At 39.4% G+C, this 22008-nt stretch overlaps 1 protein-coding gene across 2 annotated transcripts in view; it reads right to left on the reverse strand.

Annotated features, from left to right (window-relative positions):
* Positions 1–7022: 7022 nt before the first annotated feature.
* The window catches only part of TBC1D12 (TBC1 domain family member 12), a 137491-nt gene continuing 122505 nt past the window's right edge, over positions 7023–22008 (reverse strand). For both annotated transcript variants that reach the window (XM_023226306.2, XM_023226307.1), the window contains 4 exons: positions 17791–17919; positions 17424–17533; positions 8751–9009; positions 7023–7394 (listed from right to left, as the gene is read on the reverse strand). In XM_023226306.2, coding sequence (XP_023082074.1) covers positions 7326–7394; positions 8751–9009; positions 17424–17533; positions 17791–17919 — 567 coding nt within the window. In that variant the 3' untranslated portion in view covers positions 7023–7325. The remainder of the gene's footprint in view (positions 7395–8750; positions 9010–17423; positions 17534–17790; positions 17920–22008) is intronic.

Genomic DNA, 22008 nt, shown 5'->3' on the forward strand with positions numbered 1-22008 from the left:
CCCACTGATTCTTTAACCCTCTGATTGCAACATTCAGCATACACCAAAGTAGCCCACTAAGGTTTAATGACTTCAACGCTGCTAAGTTTAATGGACATTCTCAGTTCTTACTTGAACCTCACTGCAACATAACACTGTTAATCACTCCTTTATGGAAACACTCTTGTCCGTTGTCTTTTCTGATCCCACATTCTCTTGATATTCCTATTCCTGACTTTTACTAGTTCATTCTCTTCTACCCAACCTTTAAATGTTTAACTTTCCAAGTGAACCAGAAACTATTTGAGTTTCTGGTCAATTGCATAATATCTACAATAGAAAAAAAATTTTAATGAAAAGGAAAGTTCAGGCCGGGCGCGGTGGCTCAAGCCTGTAATCCCAGCACTTTGGGAGGCCGAGACGGGCGGATCACGAGGTCAGCAGATCGAGACCATCCTGGCTAACACGGTGAAACCCTGTCTCTACTTAAAAATACAAAAAACTAGCTGGGCGAGGTGGCGGGCGCCTGTAGTCCCAGCTACTTGGGAGGCTGAGGCAGGAGAATGGCTTAAACCCGGGAGGCGGAATTTGCAGTGAGCTGAGATCCGGCCACTGCACTCCAGCCTGGGCGACAGAGCAAGACTCCGTCTCAAAAAAAAAAAAAAAAAAGAAAAGGTAAGTTCAGTGAGGAATGGACCAAAATAAAAACAATCCAATCATCCATATCTACCATAGGGCAGTGATATGCACTATTTGGGGTATCAGCACTTCAGTAGTAAATAAGGCAATGTTTTTGACCTCAGAGTTTACACTGTAGTGGAAACAATAGACAACATTATAAAACAGTGTCAGTTGGTGAAATATAATAGAAACTATAAAGAAATATGAAGCAAAGTAAGGTCATGAGAATAGTGGATAGATGTTTAGAGAACAGTCCTCTGAGGAAGTGACCTTAAACAGCGGTATAAAGTATAAGCCATACAAAGACCTAGACAAAAAAACACTTCAGAGGGAAGAAAGATCTCAGGTAGATAGAAGGTTGACAAATTGAAAAATGGCAGTGTCCACTGTGCCTACAGGCAGAATGTTTATAAACTGTAGCTGAAACTGGAAAGATGTGCAGTGACCAGATCAAGTAGGACCATGGAGAATAGGATAAGACTGTGGATTTTTATTATGAGGAATGCCATTAGAAGATCTTGAGCAAAAAAATGATAGAAATTGATTTACACTTTTTTTATGGAGACAGAGTCTTGCTCTGTCGCCCAGGCTGGAGTGCAATGGCGTGATCTCAGCTCACTGCAACCTCCACTTCCTGGATTCAAGCGATTCTCCTGCCTCAGCCTCCCAAGTACCTGGGATTACAGGCACTCACCAATGCCCAGCTAATTTTTGTACATTTAGTAGACACAGGGTTTCACTACGTTGATCAGGCTGGTCTCAAACTCCTGACCTGAAGTGATCCGCCACCTAAGCCTCCCAAAGTGCTGGGATTGCAGGTGCGAGCCACCCTGCCCAGCTGATTTAGACTGTTTAAAGGTAATAAAACATGTAACCTAATTTAAAATTTTATAAGATGTGTTTGCTTTTCAAGGGTTCACATAAGAGGCTTTTTTGTTGCCTAACTTCCTCCAATTTTTTTTTGTTTGTTTGTTTTTGAGATAGAATCTCGCTCTGTCACCCAGGCTGGAGTGCAGCAGGTGATCTCGGCTCACTGCAAGCTCCGCCTCCCAGGTTCATGCCATTCTCCGGCCTCAGCCTCCCGAGTAGCTGGGATTACAGGAATACGCCATCAAGCCTGACTACTTTTGTATTTTTAGTAGAGATGGGGTTTCTCCATGTTGGTGAGACTGGTCCCGAACTCCCGTCCTTAGGTAATCCGCCCGCCTTGGTCTCCCAAAATGCTGGAATTACAGGCATGAGCCACCGCCTGGCCCAATTTTTTTTTTTTTTTTTTAATGTTTTTGAGAAAGGGGCTCACTCTGTTGCACAGGCTGGAGTCCAGTGGTGTGATCACAGCGCAGTGTAGCCCCAACACCCCCGGGCTCAGGCAATCCTCCTACCTCAGCCTTCCAAGTAGCTGAGACTACAGGCACATGCTACCATGACCAGCTAATTTTTAAATTTTTTGAAGAGATGGTCTCACTATGTTGCCCAGGCTAATCTGGAGCTCCTCAGATCAAGAGATGCTCCTGTCTCAGCCTCCCAAAGTGCTAGGATCACAGATATGAGCCACCACGCTCAGCTGTGACCAGAATTTCAAGCTTCGCTTTCTGCTTTTATACCATTGTGTATAGCATTATGCCCGAGGATGAAAAATGAGAACATATATACCCCATTGTTGTCAATTTTATATACTCCTTCAAGTCTATATTCATTTATCATTTACATATTTATTGTAAAAATGATTTTTCAAATACATTGCAATAGTACAAAAGTCATTTTACTTTAAATTTAATAAAGTTAGTATTGTTTACGTAAATTTTCAAATGAAACACTTTCATAATATAATTTTAAGTCAAATTTCCTTCCTTGTGTTTACTAGAAAATAAATCAAACCTACAAAATAAAATGCACATAAGCAGATTCTCATTAACTGAGATCAAGGGATGATCAATATGAACAGCAGACTATCTGGAAAGAAAGGCAATTTTGGAATTTCCCAGGCCTTTAAAACTTTATGTAGACTAACAAAATGTTAAGAGGCAGTGCTTGGCAATAATCAGGGCTTAAGAAATATAAGTGTATTAATTCAAATTTCCCACTTTTGCAACTACACTCTTACCAAGCAAACAATATTTTTAAAGAGCAGGGCTTTCTCTGGAGTGGTTGAATGAATCTTGGATTTCATTTTAGTTTTTACATGTTGTAAAGCAGTGAAGTTCTAATTAATGAAGTTTTATTACAGTTGAGAATATTTTAGACAATGCTTGTCAAATAGCAAAATAATATGAATCAATATAAAAACATTTTTTCCTCTCAGAAGACTGTTTTCTGACACTATCAATTAGTCATGATAAATTTTAATTTTAATGTAACTTACGTAAGTCCAATGCTACCTCACACTTTTTTGCTTTTTTTTTTTTTTTTTTTTTTTTGAGACGGAGTCTCGCTCTGTAGCCCAGGCTGGAGTCCAGTAGCGCGATCTCGGCTCACTGCAAGTTCTGCCTCCCGGGTTCACACCATTCTCCTGCCTCAGCCTCCAGAGTAGCTGGGACTACAGGCGCCTGCCACCACGCCCAGCTAATTTTTTTGTATTTTTAGTAGAGACAGGGTTTCACTGTGTTAGCCAGGATGGTCTTGATCTCCTGACCTCATGATCCTCCCATTTCGACCTCCCAAAGCGCTAGGATTACAGGCGTGAGCCACCGCGCCTGGCCTTTTTGACTCTTTTTATACTAGTCCCTGCTGTCTGAATACATTCTTGGAATATAAAATAATTTTATCTTACCCAAACAAAACAAAATGAAAAATAAAAATAAATCATATGACATTATGAAGTAAGATAAATTATTTCATGATTATCTGCTTTAGAATTATACCCTTCAGTAGTGTAGACTCTAAAGAGTTGACAGGCCTAGGTCAAAATAACATTAGTTCCTAAGCTACAAGGAAAGCTATTATCTTGAAGTCAGAGATTTTGAAAATGTCAATGTCCTTTTGCAAATGCTACCCAAAAGTCAAACAAATACACTCAAAAGTCACAAATGCAAAAGACATCAGCAAAAGCTGACTGTAGAAAACTATGTGAGTTACTGGAGTCTTCTAACAGCATTTTTTTTTTTCTAACAGCATTTAAATAAGGCAATGTAGACCTGGAATAAAGGAACATTAAGTAAGAAATATATATATTGAGTAGACAAACAAATGAAACACATATTAAATTTCACATTATTTTGAGTATTTTAGGAAAAGTTTTTTTTAATTGAAAATATACTTTAACAACAACAAAAACTGCCATATACTGACCATGTGAATTATCACATATTTCCTACATACTGGGCTCAAGAGAAGATACAGTACAATATTTTAGCTGCCAGTACTGCCAGTCTAAAAAGACTGAAGACTTAGTGCATTCCTTGGAAGACAAATTTGGCAAACAAAAACAAAAATTATTTCCTTTTTTTCCTTGAGATGTAGTTAAATAAAACAGATATCCCCAAAGTAATGAAGACTCACATTTCAAGTAATTACTCGGCTTACCAGTTTTATTTACACAGTAATTGTTATGAGTGGTTTTTAGTGAATTCCTTGTATTTACATTTTATATACACATTTATACTTGAAAGGTAAAGAAAATGTACAATAATAAAAAAATAAGAAAAAGAAATATAGTAACTTAGGTCCAACTGAGGAAACAAATACATAAAAGTATGATGAAATTTAGTCAGGTAGTATAAACTGAATGAGATTACTGCCAGAGGTTATATTCCCTCTATCAGGGATACCAATACCAAGGAAGTAGTTACTGGAGTTAAAAGGTCATCCTAAAACCTACTAAGACCATGGCCCCTCCTTCAGTATTTTATTATATTACCAGTTTCCAATAAGTAAGTCCCTATAATGGCAGTTACCTTTTGAGGGTTCTACTAGTAGTCCGTAGACTAGAATGACCCATGGGGTAAAAATATATGGGCACCCTAGGGTCCCATACTCCTAAAGAGGCAGTCACTACACTAACAAGGATCGTAGGTTTGTTAGTTTGAAAACTATATACCACTAACAGAAACAGTGTGCTTAAGTGCTGTTTCAAACTAAACTGCAACAAAAAAAACACTGTAAATCTAACCAAATGGCATGTTATATAGCCATCACTCATAACACTCAAGTGATTTAGATTCAAATTTAAACATAATAGGATAATAGCAATATGTCATTAGAGATCAGAGATCTCTGTCAATCAGATATAGCCTTGCCACCACCTAAAGATGCGTTTGCTGCCTCATGTATGGCTCTAGTAGCAGTTCCAAAACACAGTGCATTCACTCTTGTAACGACAATGTCAATTGTCCTGACACTGTTGTTGGCTACATTTAACCTATTCTATGATATGGTACTAGAGCTCAAGAAATACATCAAGCCAGATCACTCTGTTCAGACTTTCCAAGGGAAATGTTCCTGGACAGCACCTGACTGGGAAAATGCTATCAATGTTGCTATAACACACAAAATAGTAAAAGCAGCATTTTCCCCAATTTACTATTCAGTGAGAAAGCCAAGCAGAAACCCAATGCAGCACATTGTCAAGAGTTTCAATGTTCTATTTTCAGCAGTTAAGCCAGGCATACCACCTCCTTCATCTGACCTGGATCCTGCTCTGGACTTCAAGGAAATATACACCTGATTAGCAGTTCAAGAACTCGACATAAAAATAATTCATGCTATGTTTCAATTGGAGGGTCATGACACTGTTGGGCCCACAGGCAAAGCATTCATAAGTCAATTTACTTTAAGCTCATATCTACCTTTTTGGAAATGACTCCCTATGTTACAATGAAAGAATTCATCAAAGAATGATTCAATCATGCAGCACTACTTCCTAGAGTTGGCAGGGAAATCCATGCATTTCTTGGCGGATGAGAGAAGGCTGATCCAAGAACACAGTGAAGAGATGCTCCCATTCCTCAAAGTATTTCGCCTCTATGGGCATGAGGATTTAGCACCTGCTAAGTTCCCAAACCTATGCAAAGTGGACAATGTGAGGAAGCGGAAGTTGGATAACTCATTCAGGGCTACCAATCTTCCAAAGAGTCACTATCTAGACTAGCGGATAATGAGGTAGACGAGGCAGTATCAAGACCTTCCTTGAAGAAAGCAATGATGAGTAAAGAAGATGAGGATGGGTTATAGGCAGCATTTAGTGTAATATGTGAAGAGATTAAGATGGCACTGACAGATAAAGGAACCAATAACCAGACTAATCTCCTCACACAGCTTCTTCAGGCAATTGAATCAAGAGCTAGGATGTAGACTTAGAAAAAAAAATTAACTTTACCTTTTTCTTTTATTCTTATTTCCACTGATTAAGAAAAGTTATGTATAGAGTTTTACAAGTCACAGATTTAGCTACATATTAGATTTCAAATTTCAAACTGGAGTTAACAAATTTTGTTTCTATGGGCAGTGGAAGAATTGTAACTAAAAAATATGAAGTCCTGCCAAGTAGCATGCTATTTAAAAACTCTGAGGATTCATTACTTTTTACACTTATCACTGAGAAACATCATATATGTTTTTGGACTTACTCTCAAAGTAAAGTCTTCAATCCACTAAAGTGCAAAGAACTTTCCTTCTACCAGTTATTTATAGTTTTCTTTTTTTTTTCTTTTTTTTTTTTTTTTTTGAGATGGAGTCTCACTCTGTCGCCTGGGCTGGAGTGCAGTGGCCAGATCTCAGCTCACTGCAAGCTCCGCCTCCCGGGTTTACGCCATTCTCCTGCCTCAGCCTCCCGAGTAGCTGGGACTACAGACGCCCGCCACCTCGCCCGGCTAGTTTTTTTTTTTGTATGTTTAGTAGAGACAGGGTTTCACCGTGTTAGCCAGGATGGTCTCGATCTCCTGACCTTGTGATCCGCCCGTCTCAGCCTCCCAAAGTGCTGGGATTACAGGCTTATTTATAGTTTTCTTAATGTCAAATTATTAGATGAATAATTTGTTACACTAGAACCAGAACGGCTAAAATTCTCTGAGTGATAGGAATTCCTTAAGGAAGACAACAAATTTCCCTTAAAAAACAAATGGACACGATACTGTGGAAAAACATCTAAACAAACAATAAACAATCTCCCACCAACATTTCCATTTCCTGGGTAACTCAAATTTGCCTCAACTTGTGAATGAAGATAAATGACATCTTCAGTGACTTAAATTTACAATCAAATTTGTTTATTACTGGTCTATAATATCTTCAAAAGGTCAGAACTGTAAACAATGTCTGTACTATAGTACTTTGGAGGTTAACAATAGTATTTAACAATCCTACTCTAGCCTCCAGAGTATCTTTGTGGTAACTATTACAAAAGAAAAGATGTAAAAATTTGAAGCATCTCCAAAGCTATTTTAAAAATTTATTGCATTAAACTGTTTACTCCAAATTGTGGAGTATAAACTCACCATTTAAACTTTTTCCTTTGAAAAATGACTCTACCTACAAAATAATAGTTTAATACTGTCAATAAGTTACTCATTTCATTTCCTTCAGCCATAAAATGTAAAATTAGCAGTCTTCCACCTCTTGATTCTTTTAGATATCTCCAACATTTTCTTCCACGCCTTTTACATAGGAAACAAAAAACCTTTATCCAAAAACCACATTTTATATGTCAATTAGTCTGTCAATTTTGAAGACTAGCTTTTCAAAGCAGGACTACTGTTCTTGTCTCCTTCTTTAATATCCTTCATTACAGATGCAAAGACCTGCAAATTATATGAAACAAAGATTAATCCTCAAAAACTACCACCTAGATTAAAGAGATTTAAACAACTATAAATGTGAAAAAGCTTTATTATACTTAACTCTGTCCCCTGAAAGTGTGCCATTCTCAAATCCTCTTTATTTTTTTCTAATCATGAAATATGATTATATTCCAATTTTTACCAATTGCCAAATATTCTGAAATTACTATTTGGTAACTAACATTTTCTGAACAAATAAGACTGTGAATTTAATAATGCCAATCGTTTATATTATTCATGGATTGAGTGACACTGCTATCCTTTTATGTCACTTGACTTAGATCGCCAATACTTTTACTTTCCTAATAAGACTAAGTATCTAAAAAGCCAGGACCATACATTATATATTATTTCAACTACAAACCCTAGTACACAGCAGGTATTTAATATAATAAAATTGTTGTCTATTTGAAATACCAAAGTAATAACTACTCTGGCAAATAAATGACTACGGTGGGTTGTACTTCACTAAATTGATATTATTGGACTTAAATAAAATAAAGCCCGGCCGAGAGCAGTGGCTCACGCCTGTAATCGCAGCACTTTGGGAGGCCAAGGTGGGTGGGTCACAAGGTCAGGAGATCCAGACCATCCTGGCTAACACGGTGAAACCCTGTCTCTACTAAAAATACAAAAAATTGGCCGGGCGCGGTGGCTCAAGCCTGTAATCCCAGCACTTTGGGAGGCCGAGATGGGCGGATCACGAGGTCAGGAGATCGAGACCATCCTGGCTAACACTGTGAAACCCCGTCTCTACTAAAAAATACAAAAAATTAGCCGGGCGAGGTGGTGGGCGCCTGTAGTCCCAGCTACTCGGGAGGCTGAGGCAGGAGAATGGCGTGAACCCGGGAGGCGGAGCCTGCAGTGAGCTGAGATCCGGCCACTGCACTCCAGCCCGGGCGACAGAGTGAGACTCCGTCTCAAAAAAAAAAAAAAAAAAAATACAAAAAATTAGCTGGGCATGGTGGCACGTGACTGTAATCCCAGCTACTTGGGAGGCTGAGGCAGGAGAATCGCTTGAACCCGGGAGATGGAGATTGTACGGAGCCGAGATCGCACCACTGCACTCCAACCTGGGCAACAGAGTGAGACTCTATCTCAAAAAAATAGATGAAATGAAATGAAATGAAATGAAATAAAGCCCTAGGTTTGGATAGCTGAAAAGTGGGCAATTTGATTTAAATTCTTGCTTCTTAGAAGTCAAAAATTAGTTTTAAAAGACACATTTTTAAGCACTAACATTTAAGAAACACAATTTTTTTACAATAAGTCAACTGCTTTAACACATCTATTAGAGATACGAAAATGTCACTCTACCTGAGTCCATTTTTTGGTGCTATTCTGCATCTGAATGGCTGCAATACAACTGAATAGCTTTTCCGATGCGATATCTTCTGGCAATTTAGTTAGAAACTGTGCTATATGAATAAAGTCCATCTGCAGGAGAATATCTTCATATAATCGGAGGATTCCTAATCCAGTCCTAAATAAAAATTCTTCCCCATCTCTGCAAAATACATCCCAGACTCGACAGGCCAGATCAAGTGGTAGTGATTTGCTATATAGTGTGAAGATCCTAAAATTAGAGGGAAAAATGGTCACTGAAATTTTTCATTCATTGATTCATTTACTCAGTAAGCATCTCTATAAAAAAAGAACAGTGTTTATTAGGGATAAAAAGGCAAATAAAATACGGCTTTCCCATCCTGGCCAACATGGTGAAACCCCATCTCTACTAAAAATACAAAAATTAGCTGGGCATGGTGGCACACACCTGTAGTCCCAGCTACGTGGGAGGCTGAGGTGGGAAAATCACTTGAACCCAGGAGGCAGAGGTTGCAGCGAGCCAAGATTGTGCCACTGCACTCCAACCTGGCGACAGAGTGAGACCTGTCTCAAAAAAATAAATTAAATAAAATAGCCTTCCTCCCTCAAACTTGAGAAGTGGGAAATTAAATAATAAATAACAAAAGTATGTGAATTTACAACCTTATGTAGAGGAAAGGCCTAATATCTACTAGAGTGGTAGAATAGTCTGGTAGTTAAGGGTATGAGCTCTGAAATCAGAATGCCTGAATTTGAATCTTGAATTTGCCACTTATTAGTTGTGTTACCTTGAGCAGGATAGTTGTCTTTACTGTGCCTCAGTTTCTTCATTAGTAAATTATAAGAAAACTATCTACCTCTCAGGATTGTTTTAAAAATTATAGTAGTTAATAAATGTAAAAGTGTTTACATCAGTGTTCGGCATGTAAGAAATGCTAAATAAAAATTAGTTATTATTATTGTATGAAGAACCCAAATATCATCTTTTAGTCACCTAATATAAACCCAAAATCTGACTTCTCTCTTTTCTCTTTCCCTTGCACAAACATCTATTGTTTTGTTTTGTCTTTTTCCCTCCACCCAGCTTTATTTACTACTTCTTTTGAAGCATGTATACCTTCCAACAGAACCACCAAAATGGTTTTTCCCAACCTTTCTGACAATGTCTGACCATGTCATTCTTTATCCAGTGGTTCTTGGGGAGGCATTCTGGTTGGGGAAGTGAGGAGAGTAACTATTACAGGACTTGTCTTGAAGTTGCCTTGGTAAAGAAAGGGCACAATTGTTTACACTGATTGTGTGTTTATTTGAGGTAGTGCTGATGGGATTTGAGGAAGGGAACTAAAAGCTTCCTCACAAAATAATTTTTTAAAAAGTCCTTTTACACTGTCACTTATTTATTCCTATTCCACAAAAATGTCTCTGGGATTTGTATATAATAAACTCAACAGAGACATGAAACAACAGTCCATCCCTACTTCTTAAATTACAAACACATATTTAATTATATGACAAAAACCACTTTTGATAGTACAGAGACTATACTCACTGTTCAAAATGAGGAGTGCCTAGTCTCAGGTTCTAGTACACAGTACTTACTCTTCATTAGTTCTCTCCTGTCCCCTACATCAATTGTGATCCTGCTATCCCCCATGCTCATACTTCTCAAGACTGACAATGGAGGATTTTTTTTTTCCTTCTTAATGGAATTAGTATTTTAACTTGGATCTCAGTCCTGTATTAAAAAACCCTTCTCCCATTTTCTTGGGTCCTTCCCTGATTAACTCTAATGCTCTTGGGGGACGGAAAGAGAATACATTAAAAAATAACTTAATTTTTCTTTCTTTCTTTTTTTTTTTTTATGGAGTTTCACTCTTGTTGCTCAGGCTGGAGTGCAATGGTGAAATCTCAGCTCACTGCAACTGCCTCAGCCTCCTGAGTAGCTGGGATTACAGGCATGTGCCACCACACCTGGCTAATTTCGTATTTTTAGTAGAGACAGTGTTTCTCTATGTTGATCAGGCTGGTCTCGAATTTCCAGCCTCAGGTAATCTGCCTGCCTCAGCCTCCCAAAGTGCTGGGATTACAGGCGTGAGCCACGGCACCCAGCCAATAACTTAATTTTTTAAAAAAGCCTAAATTAGTCGGGTGTGGTGGCGCATGCCTATAATCTCAGTCTTTGGGAGGCCAATGAGGGAGGATCGCTTGCATCCAGGAGTTAAAGACCAGCCTAGGCAACATAGTGAGACCCCATCTCTATAAAATAGCAAAAATTAGTTGGGTGTAGAGTGGTGTGCCTATAGCCCCAGATACTCGAGAGGCTGAGGTGGGCAGACTGCTTAAGCCTGGGATTTTGAGGCTGCAGTGAGCTGTGATCATGCCACTGCACTCAGTCTGGGTGACAGAGTGGGACCCTGTCTCAAAAAAGTTAAAAAAATAAAAATCCTAAACAAAAGAAGATCTGAAAAGACATATTTGACCAATGCCATTACTTATTTTTCTACATTAAAGCTTAATACCATTTACATGAAACCTACTGGTTGTGAATTGTTAAGAATTAAAGTTTAAATACGTCATCTGTACTCTTCTCACCTCCTCAAATTATCCCTTGAATACCATGCGAATTCTTTCTTTTTTTTTTTTTTTTTTGGAGACACAGTCTTGCTCTATTTCCCAGGCTAGAGTGAAGTGGCAGGATCTCGGCTCACTGCAACCTCTGCCTCCCGGGTTCAAGCGATTCTCATGCCTCAGCCTCCCGAGTAGCTGGGATTACAGGTGCCTGCCACCACGGCTGGCTAATTTTTGTATTTTTAGTAGAGACAGGGTTTCACTCTGTTGTCCAGGCTGTTCTCGAACTCCTGACCTCAGACGATCCACTTGCCTCAGCCTCCCAAAGTGCTGGGATTACAAGTATGAGCCACCTGTAATAGGATTACAGGTGTGAGCCACCGCACCTATGCGTATTCTTAACAACAACCTGTCTTAAGACCAACTGCTCCATCTCTTTGGCAAAATTCACTCACCATTCTATAATCTACTGGGTATTGCTTGAAAGGCAAACTCTCCAAGTTAAAACAAAAGATTTTCAACAGAAAAGATGATAAAAGACATTAGTGCCTAAATAAGGCATCATTCTTCTATCAGAAAACTGGATACATTTATAATAGGTACAAAAATAATAAGCAGTAAACTTAGGAGTAAATTTAACCAAGGAAGTGAAAGACCTCTACAAGGAAAACACTGAAAAAATTGAAGAGGATACAAACAAATGGAAAGACATCCCATGTTCACAGATTGGAAGAATTAATATTGTTCAAATGACAATACTACCCAATATAATCTATAGATTCCATACAATCCCTATCAAAATTCCAATGACATTTTTCACAGAAATTAAAAAAACTATCCTAAAATTTATATAAAACCTCAAAAGACCTCAAACAACAAAAGTAATCTTAAAGAAAAAAAGAAAAAAAAAGGTGGAAGCATTGGACTACCAGACCTCAAAATATACTGCAAAGTCATAGTAACCCAAACAGAATGGTACTGGCATAAAAATAGATACATAGAAAAATGGCACAGAATAGAGAACCCAGAAGTTAATCCACGTGTCTTTAGCCAACTGATTTTTGACAAAGGTGCCAAGAACACTAATTCAGGAAAGGACAGTCTCTTCAATAAACGGTGCTGGGGGAAAAACTGGATATTAAACCCCCACTTCTCACCCTATACAAAAGTCAACTCAAGATGGATCAAATATTTAAATGTGAGACACAAAACTATAAAACTATCAGAAGAAAACACAGGAGAAATGCTTCAGGACATTAGTCTTAGAAAAAATGTTATTAGTAAGATCTCAGAAGTATAGGCACCAAAACCAAAAACAAACGAATTCCCATTTGCAGATTATATCAAACTAAAAAGCTTCTGCACACCAAATAAAACAATCAATACTGTATTTAAAAAAAAAAAAAAAAAAAAACCCCCCAAAATGGGGGAAAAAATCTGCAAACTATTAATCTGACAGGAAATTAATAGCCAAAATATATGAGGAACTTAAACATCTCAACAGCAAAAAAAAAAAAAAAAAAAAAAAAGGCCAGGCACCATGGCTCATTGGCTCATGCCTGTAATCTCAGCATTTTGGGAAGCTGAGGCAGTGGATCACTTGAGGTCAAGAGTTCCAGATCAGTCTGGCCAACATGGTGAAATCCCATCTCTACTAAAAATACAAAAATTAGCCAGATGTGGTGGTGCACACCTGTAGTCCCAGCTACTTGGGTGGCTGAGGCACAAGAATCACTTGAACCCTGAAGGTGGAGGTTGCAGTGAGCCGAGATCGCGCCACTGCATTCCAGCCTGGGCAACAGAGAGGGACTCCATCCCACGAAAAAAAAAAAAAAAATCCAACTAAAAAATGGGCAAATGATCTGAACAGACATTTCTCAAAAGAAGATATACAAATGACCAACAAATATAATTTGAAAATGCTCAACATAAAAAGCATCAGGGAAATGCAAATCAAAAGCATAATGAGGTATCCTCTTACCCCAGTTAGGACAGCTATTATCAAAAAGACAAAAAATAACAAATGCTGGCAAGGAGGCAAAGAAAAGGGAACTCTTATACATTGTTGTTGTGAATGTAAAGTACAGCCACTATGAAGAACAGTATGGCGGTTCCTCAGAAAACTACAAATAGAAGGAGCATATGATCCAGCAATGACACTCCTGGGTATATACCCAAAGAAATTCAAATCAGTGTGTTTAAGATAGGTCTGCACTCCCATGTTTATTGCAGCACTATTCACAATAGCCAAGATATGGAATCAACCTGGGTATCTAACAACAGATGAATGGATAAAGAAAATGTGGTACATACACACAATGGAATACTACTAAGCCACAAAAAAGAATAAAATCCTGTCCTTTGTGGCAGCATGGATAGAACCAGAGGACATCATGTTAAGTGAAATACTGCATGTTCTCATTCATATGTAGAAGCTAAAAAATGCTAGTTGCTCTCCTTTTCTTTCTTTCTTCCTTTCTTTGTAGTGGTGCAATGTCAGCTCACTTGAGCCTCCTAGGTTCAAGCCATCATCCCGCCTCAGCCTCCCAAGTAGCTGAGACTACAGGCATATGCCACCATGCACCATACAGCTAATTTTTGTATTTTTTGTAGAGACAGGGTTTCACCATCTCGCCTAGGCTGGTCTCAAACTCCTGAGCTCAAGCAGTCAGCCTGCTGCAGCCTCCCAAAGTGCTAGGATTATGAGCATAAACCATAGCATTGGCCAGCTGATCTCATAAACGTAAAACGTAGAACAGAGGATACTAGAGGCTGGGAAGGGTGGAGAGAAGGAAGAGATAGGCTGAAATTTGTTAAAATATACAAAATTACAGCCAGATAGGAGGAATAAGTTCTAGTGTTCTATAGCACTGTAGGGTAACTGTAGTTAACAATAACATACAGTTTCAAATAGGACAACTATACTGAATGTTCCCAACACAAAGAAATGATAAATGTTTGAGATGATGGATATGCTAATTACCCTGATCTCATCACTATACATTATATTTACAGAAACATCAGTATGTACCCCATGGATATGTACAATTATTATGTGTCAACTAAAAAAATTTTTTTTAATTCAAAAGAATGAAAAGAAAAAGAAATCTTATTTTAATTCCATTAAATCACATAGCTTAAGAAATTAACTTTTAGAAAATGCAATATACATTGTTACGTTGTTGCAATTATGTTTTTTGTTTTTCTGTTTGTTTGTTTGAGTCTTGCTCTGTAGCCCAGGCTGGAGTGCAGTGGCGTGATCCTGGCTCACTGCAACCTCAGCCTCCCAGGTTCAAGCAATTCTTATGCCTCAGCCTCCCGAGTGGCTGGGACAACAGGTACGGGCCACCACATCCAGCTAATTTTTGTATTTTTAGTAGAGACAGGGTTTCACCATGTTGGCCAGGCTGGTCTGAAACTCCTGAGCTCAGGTGATCTGCCCGCCTTGGTTTCCCAAAGTGTGAGGATTACAGGCATGAGCCACCATGTCCAGCCATTATATTTTCTTTAAAAACTGTTTCTTTATATTGTACAACACTTAAACAGCAATGATTTGACCTTCGCTATGACATTCTACTTCCGCATCTCAATTTCTTCCGCTCTAAAATAATGAGTTTGGATTACTTTCAGTTCTAAAATCCCACCTCTCTTATAAGTAAAAAAAACCATAAATATTCTTCTTCAGTAAAATGAGTACTGGTCATGTTATAGTTAACTTTATAAAGAATATGGTTTCTGGGACTGGACTGCTGAGGTTTTAGTTTCTATTCTGCCATTTATTAACTGTGAAATATCAGGTATGGCACTCAAGCCTATCAGAATTTCAGTATCAATTATCCAGTCATGGTGATGCACACCTGTAATCCCACTACTCAGGAGGCTGAGGTGAGAGGAATGCTTGAGCCCAGAAGTTCCAGGTGGGAGGAGCTGTGATTGCGCCACTGCACTCCAACCCGGGCAACAGAACGAGACTCTGTCTCAAAAAATAAAAAATAAAAATAAAAAATTTTTTTAATGGAAGAAAAAAATAAAAAACAAAATTTCAGGTTCCCCGTCAGTAAGTGGTATAAATTACAGTACATATCTTAAGTGGTTGCTATGATTAAACAGAAAAAAAGTATGTGTGGTAGCAACTGGCTGTTTATCAAACCATTTCTTTTTCTTTCTGGGAAACAGCTAAACCACATTTTGCATCTTCACTTGCAGTTAGTTGTGGCCCCATGATTGAGTCCTGGTCAGTGGAATATGAGAGGAGGAGATGCGTAATACTTCTAGGCTTAGCTTCCCAAAATCTCCCTTGTGAGTCTCCTTGTTCTCTCCCCTTCTGTGAAAACCCTGGAAACGCCTTGTTAAAGATGGCGGAAGTAAAAAATGGAAGAAACATTGGTGCCCGAATTATAGCTTGTAGGAGAGCTGTATGCCTATTAGGAACACCATTAATATCATTAGTCTTAATATGACAAACGAAAAGTCTAAAAAACTTTGAACTTTAAACGCAAGTAATAAAATGGTGATCCTGTCTGCAGTATACATGATTTGGCAACATATATAACTTTTTTTTTTAATACACAGGATCTCGTTCTGTCACCCAGGCTGGAGGACAGTGGTGCAATCACAGCTCACTGTAACCTTAAATTCCTGGGCTCAAGCAATCCTCCCACCTCAGCTTCCTGAGTAGCTGGGACTACAGGAATGCACAACTATGTCTGGCTAATTTTTTTTTTAATTTTTTGTAGAGATGGGGTCTTGCTGTGGTGCCCAGGCTGGTCTCAAACTTCTGGCCTCCAGCAATCCTCCTGCCTTGGCCTCCCAAAGTGCTAGGACTACAGGTGTCAGCCACTGCACTTGGCCTTTTTTTTTTTTTTTTTTTTTTTTGCCTTAAGCTAGAGAAAGTCTAGGAAGTAAAATTGTGTGTGGAACAGAAAAAATCTCAGCTTTTTATATGTGTAACTTGGAGAAAGTATTATTGTATTTACATTTATTACAGTTTTTTAAAAATTTTCAGACAATATATAAGGAAGATCAAATTTAAAAATTCAAATTGGTATCATCTTGGGGAAAAAAAGCTGGACAAAGCCTTGAAATAAAAAGAAACAATATGAAGCCCTTAGTAAAGAAACACTATTATAACTATCATAAGCCCCTGTGTGTTAAAAATAAAATAAATAGCAACTAACTCTGAGAGCTTAGTATGTGCTAGGCATTGAATAAGATAATCCATGTAAAACACCCTCGCTACAACTCAAGATAAAGATAGTATTATTCCCAATTTATAGACAAAAAAGTGAAACACAAACTGAGAGATTCTGATTTCAACCTGGAGTCTATGCTCTTTTTTTTTTTTTTTTTTGAGATGGAGTTTCGCTCTGTTGTCCAGGCTGCAGTGCAGTGGCGTGATCTCGGTTCACTGCAACATCTGCCTGTCAGGTTCAAACAATTCTCCTGCTACAGCCTACTGTGACTACACCACCCAGCTACGGGTTTTTTTTTTTTTTTTTTTTTTTTTTGAGACGGAGTCTCGATCTGTCAGCAGGTTGGAGTGCAGTGGTGCAATCTTGGCTCAATACAACCTCCCGCCTCCTGGTTCAAGCGATTTTCTTGCCTCAGTCTCTCAAGTAGCTGGGATTACAGGTGCATGCCACTATGCCTGGCTAATTTTTGTATTTTTAGTAGAGACAGGGTTTCACCATGTTAGTCAGGCTGGTCTCGAACTCCTGACCTTGTGATCCGCCTGCCAAAGTTCTAGGATTATAGGCGTGAGCCACCATGCCTGCCTGAGACTAAGTTTTTGTATATTTGGTAGAGACGGGGTTTTGCCATGTTAGACAGGCTGGTCTTGAACTCCTGACCTCAGGTGCTCCGCCCACCTCGGCTTCCCAAAGTGCAGGGATTACAGGCATGAGCTACCACACCCAGCCAAGTCCATGCTCTTAATCAAATGCGTCCCCACAAAAATTTGGAAGTTTCCCAATTTGTAAAAGAAGGACCTTTATATGTAAAATCCTGCACATGAGATTTACTCTAGTTTCTAAAACACATAAAAAGTTATACTTTATATCCTTTTCATTATTATATATTATGTATGTTATGACTTACCAGTCTATCAAGTATATATCTGGTGTAAGACTATAAGATTTGAAGTGAAGAAATAATTTGGAGAGATTTTCTTCAAAGAATACTTCAAATGTTGCAAAATATTTCAACATCTAAAGATTAAAAAATCAATAAAATTATGAAAGTATATAGTCTAGAAATAAGGAAATTAAATGCTTAAACATTAACAGGAAATCTTGCTCATTAATAATCTCATCTTTTTCTGAGTCTTCTCAGCAAACATTCATTCATAAACTATAATATAATAAGTTTACAATAGATGAGATTATCTTGGTCTTTCAATTACTGTTTTTCACTCTAAGAGGGCATTAAAACTACAGAAACAAAGGAAAACATGATCCATTCATACCATGCTGTGATCCACACGAAAAAAGGCCAACTGGCATGGCTTATTCAGGAGATTGGCAAATGCAATAAAGGCATCTGCCTCTTCCAAATTGAGAATGAGCACTGCTGCAATGAAGGACATCCCTTGGACCTTCAAAGGGAGAAGAAATTAGTCAAAATGGACTTACAATAATAAATCTATATATTTTATTGTACTCCTGAAAAATTACAGTGACATTGCAAAGTAGAATTAACCAAGATTTCTTTTTTCCTTCCCAGCAAAGGTAAATACAGAAAGCCCCTAATGATTATGAAATCTCCCTAATTTCTTGTTCATATGGTGTGGTTTTTCAACATTAGGAAGAATTTTTGAAAAAAGAAAAAAGTTCAGATTTTACTGCTACAAAAGGCTATCTCAGTGTATTACCTAGTTTTCATTTCCTCTCAGTCTGAATTCTTTCAAAATAGAGTACAGAATCACAAAATTTAATAAAAATCAGGTGATTATTTTCATTGTTATAACACATCTGAGTAAAAAATGAAGAACTCAAAATAAAAGAGATCTATGAGAAGTACTGCTGAAATACCAAGAAAGGAGACGTTGTGGGGGTTGAGATAATGAGCCTGGAGTCCCGGAAAAGCAAGAGACAGAAATAGCAAAGAACCTAAAATGGAAAAGAAGCATGAACTAAGACAAAGAAATGGGAACAATAGGACCAGCTCAGCTGGAATAAGGAAAGGCATTTAGAGAAGGTAGGATGTGTTTATGTTGTGAAAAACCTTGAGTAAAAGGCTAAGCTATATAGATGTTTGCTTCTTGCTTGTGAGTTATTGGCAGCTATCATACACTTCTCCTTTTTTTTTTTTTTGGTTTATTTTTTCTGAAGCAGGGTCTCACTTAGTCACCTAAGCTGGAATGCAGTGGCATGATATCATCTCACTGCAACCTCTGCCTCCCAGCTCAAGCTATCCTCCTGCCTCAGCCTCCTGAGTAGCTGAGACTATGGGTGTTTACCACCACGCCCACCCAGCCCATACATTTCTTTAATCAAAAAAAAAAAAAAAAAGTTATCACTTACTTCTGGAAGAGATTTGTATAATGGACTTACACAGTGAGACCATTAAGAATAACTGCAATGGGCCGGGCGCGGTGGCTCACGCCTGTAATCCCAGCACTTTGGTAGGCCGAGGTGGGCGGATCACCTGAGGTCAGGAGTTCAAGACCAGCCTGGCTAACATGGTGAAACCCTGTCTCTACTAAAAATACAAAATATTAACCAGGTGTGCTGGCGGGTACTTGTAGTCCTAGCTACTCGGGAGCCTGAGGCAGGAGAGTGGCATGAACCTGGGAGGCACAGCCTACAGTAAGCCGAGATGGCGCCATTGCACTCCAGACCCGGTGACAGAGCGAGACTCCGTCTCAAAACAAAACAAAACAACAACAACAAAAAACTGCAATGCTAACTTTGTCTCTTGTTCCCAGTCAAGTGTTTTGAAAGGTATGCCTACAATCACTATTTCTACTTTCTCAGCTCCCTTTTCTTTTATTTTTTATTTTTTTTATTTTTTGAAACAGAGTTTCGTCCTTTTTGCCCAGGCTGGAGTGCAATGGTGCGATCTCAGCTCACCACAACCTCCGCCTCCCAGGTTCAAGTGATTCTCCTGCCTCAGCCTCCCAAGTAGCTGGGATTACAGGCATGCACCACAACCCCGGCTAATTTTGTATTTTTAGTAGAGATGGGGGGGTTTCTTCATGTTGGTCAGGTTGGTCTTGAACTCCCGACTGTTTGGACGAACCGAGGCAAGATGGTGCACTTCCGGGTTCTTCATCCCCCCCACCCCCAACTCTTCCGGCGCGCGCGAAAATGCAGCCGGCGACCCGGGAGGGTGAGACCAACTGGGCATGCGCCAGGTGACCTCAATCTGAAGAGACCAAGATTTACCTGGTCGCACCTGCGGAACGCCCCTGACACGCCCATGCCCCACCTATGTCTCCCACTCCTAGAAAAGCCGCTCTCCCCCATTGAGCCGCGCGGCCTTCTCACAGCCCGGCGGCCTTCTTGCAGCCCCACTCCTGTCGGGATGTCGGGACTGTGGGACGTCCGTCCGAGAGCCCCACGGGGGGACTCTGCCGGCCTCCTTCCCCGGAGGCCTACAGACTTCTCCCGCACACCTTAGGTTACCAAAATAAACGTGCAGTTTTGCTGTTACACTTGCCTACCCGCTGGTTCTTTTGCGCCCGCTGGGCTGGTCTTAGAAAAAACATGACACTGACCTCAGGTGATCAACCCACCTTGGCCTCCCAAAGTGCTGGGATTACAAGCGTGAGCCACCGCGCCCAGCTCTCAGCTCCCTTTTCACTCTTTAATACACTTCAGTATGTATTCCCACTCCATTACCACACTATTTTGAGATTTCTCTTGCCAGCATGACCAATGATACTTACTGTAAAACCCAGTGGGTGCTGTCTCTCTTAACAGCATTCCCTTAGCTTCTGCAATCCAATTATTTCTTTGTTCTCATCTTATTTCTCTTTCTCTGTCTTCTTCTGAGTACTTTTTGCAGATTCTATAGTAATTGCCTACTTGATTTTCTAGAACTTAAGTTCCATGAAGACAGGGACTGTAGTAGGCATAATAATTGCCCACCAAAGATGTCCAAGACCTTATTAATTACCAGAAGCTATGAAAATGTTGCCGTACATGGTAAAGGGGACTCTGCAGATGTGATTAAGTCAAGGATCTTGAGATAGGGAGCTTATCCTGAATTATCTGGGTAGGCCTAAAGTAATCATCATGAGGTTCCTTATAAGTGAAAAAGGAGGCCGGGCGCGGTGGCTCAAGCCTGTAATCCCAGCACTTTGGGAGGCCGAGACGGGCGGATCACGAGGTCAGGAGATGGAGACTATCCTGGCTAACACGGTGAAACCCCGTCTCTACTAAAAAATACAAAAAACTAGCTGGGCGAGGTGGCGGGCGCCTGTAGTCCCAGCTACTCGGGAGGCTGAGGCAGGAGAATGGCGTAAACCCGTGAGGCGGAGCTTGCAGTGAGCTGAGATCCGGCCACTGCACTCCAGCCTGGGCGACAGAGCGAGACTCCGTCTCAAAAAAAAAAAAAGAAAAAGGAAGGCAAGCTAGTCAAAGAGATTTGAAGATGCTACACTACTGGCTTTCAAGATGGAGCTATAGGCCCATGAGCTAACAAATGCAGGCAGCCTCTAGAAGGTGGAAAAAACAAGGAAATGGATTCTGCCCTAGAGGTTCCAGAGGAAGCACAACCCTGCCAACACTTTGACTTCAACCCAGTGAAGTCTATTTCAGACTTCTGACCTCCAGAATTGTCAAACAGTAACTTTGTGTTGTTGTTGTGTGTGTGTTTACATTTTTTTTGTAGAGACAGAGTTTTCCTGTTGCCCAGGCTGGTCTCAAACTCCTGACCTCAAGTAATCTTCCCACCTCAGCCTCCCAAAGTGCTGGGATTACAGGCATGAGCCACGGTGCCCGGTCTAATTTCTGTTGTTTAAAGCCACTAAGTTTGCGGTAGTTTCTTACAGTATTCATAGGAAACTAGTACAGAGACCACACCATGTTTTTTGTTCATAGTTGTATTCTTAGTACCACAATATTTGCTGAATGAATACAAGGGGCAAAGTGTTAACAATCTGTAATAGAATGGTAGCAAAGTAAATAGAAAGAATTTACATTTAATTGCTCTAAAATGTTGTTTATTATAAGTAACATTATTTTACATACCACTAAAAAAGAAAAAAATGCTGCCAATTAAGCAATGGCATAATACCTTATCACATGGAATATTTATTTACTTAATTTTTTTGGAGACAGAGTTTAGCTCTTATTATCTAGGCTGGAGTGCAGTGGCACGATATCGGCTCACTGCAACCTTCCCCTCCCAAGTTAAAGCGATTCTCCTGCCTCATCCTCCTGAGTAGTTGGGAATACAAGTGCCCACGACCACGCCTGACTAATGTAGCGACGGGGTTTCACCATGTTGGCCTGGCTGGTCTTGAACTCCTGACTTCAGGTGATCCACCCATCTTGGCCTCCCAAAGTGCTGGGATTACAGGTGTGAGCCACCATGTCCAGCCCAGAATATTTATTTTATGCATATTTTTAAAGTTATTTATAGGTCATTCAGATTTATCATGTATCACTCTTGTTCATATATGAAAAGAAAATAAGAAAAAGTTATTTATATAATTTCTTCAGAGTCCAATTCTTCT

The sequence above is a fragment of the Piliocolobus tephrosceles genome, chromosome 9, assembly GCF_002776525.5.
Source record: "Piliocolobus tephrosceles isolate RC106 chromosome 9, ASM277652v3, whole genome shotgun sequence".
NCBI lineage: Eukaryota > Metazoa > Chordata > Mammalia > Primates > Cercopithecidae > Piliocolobus > Piliocolobus tephrosceles.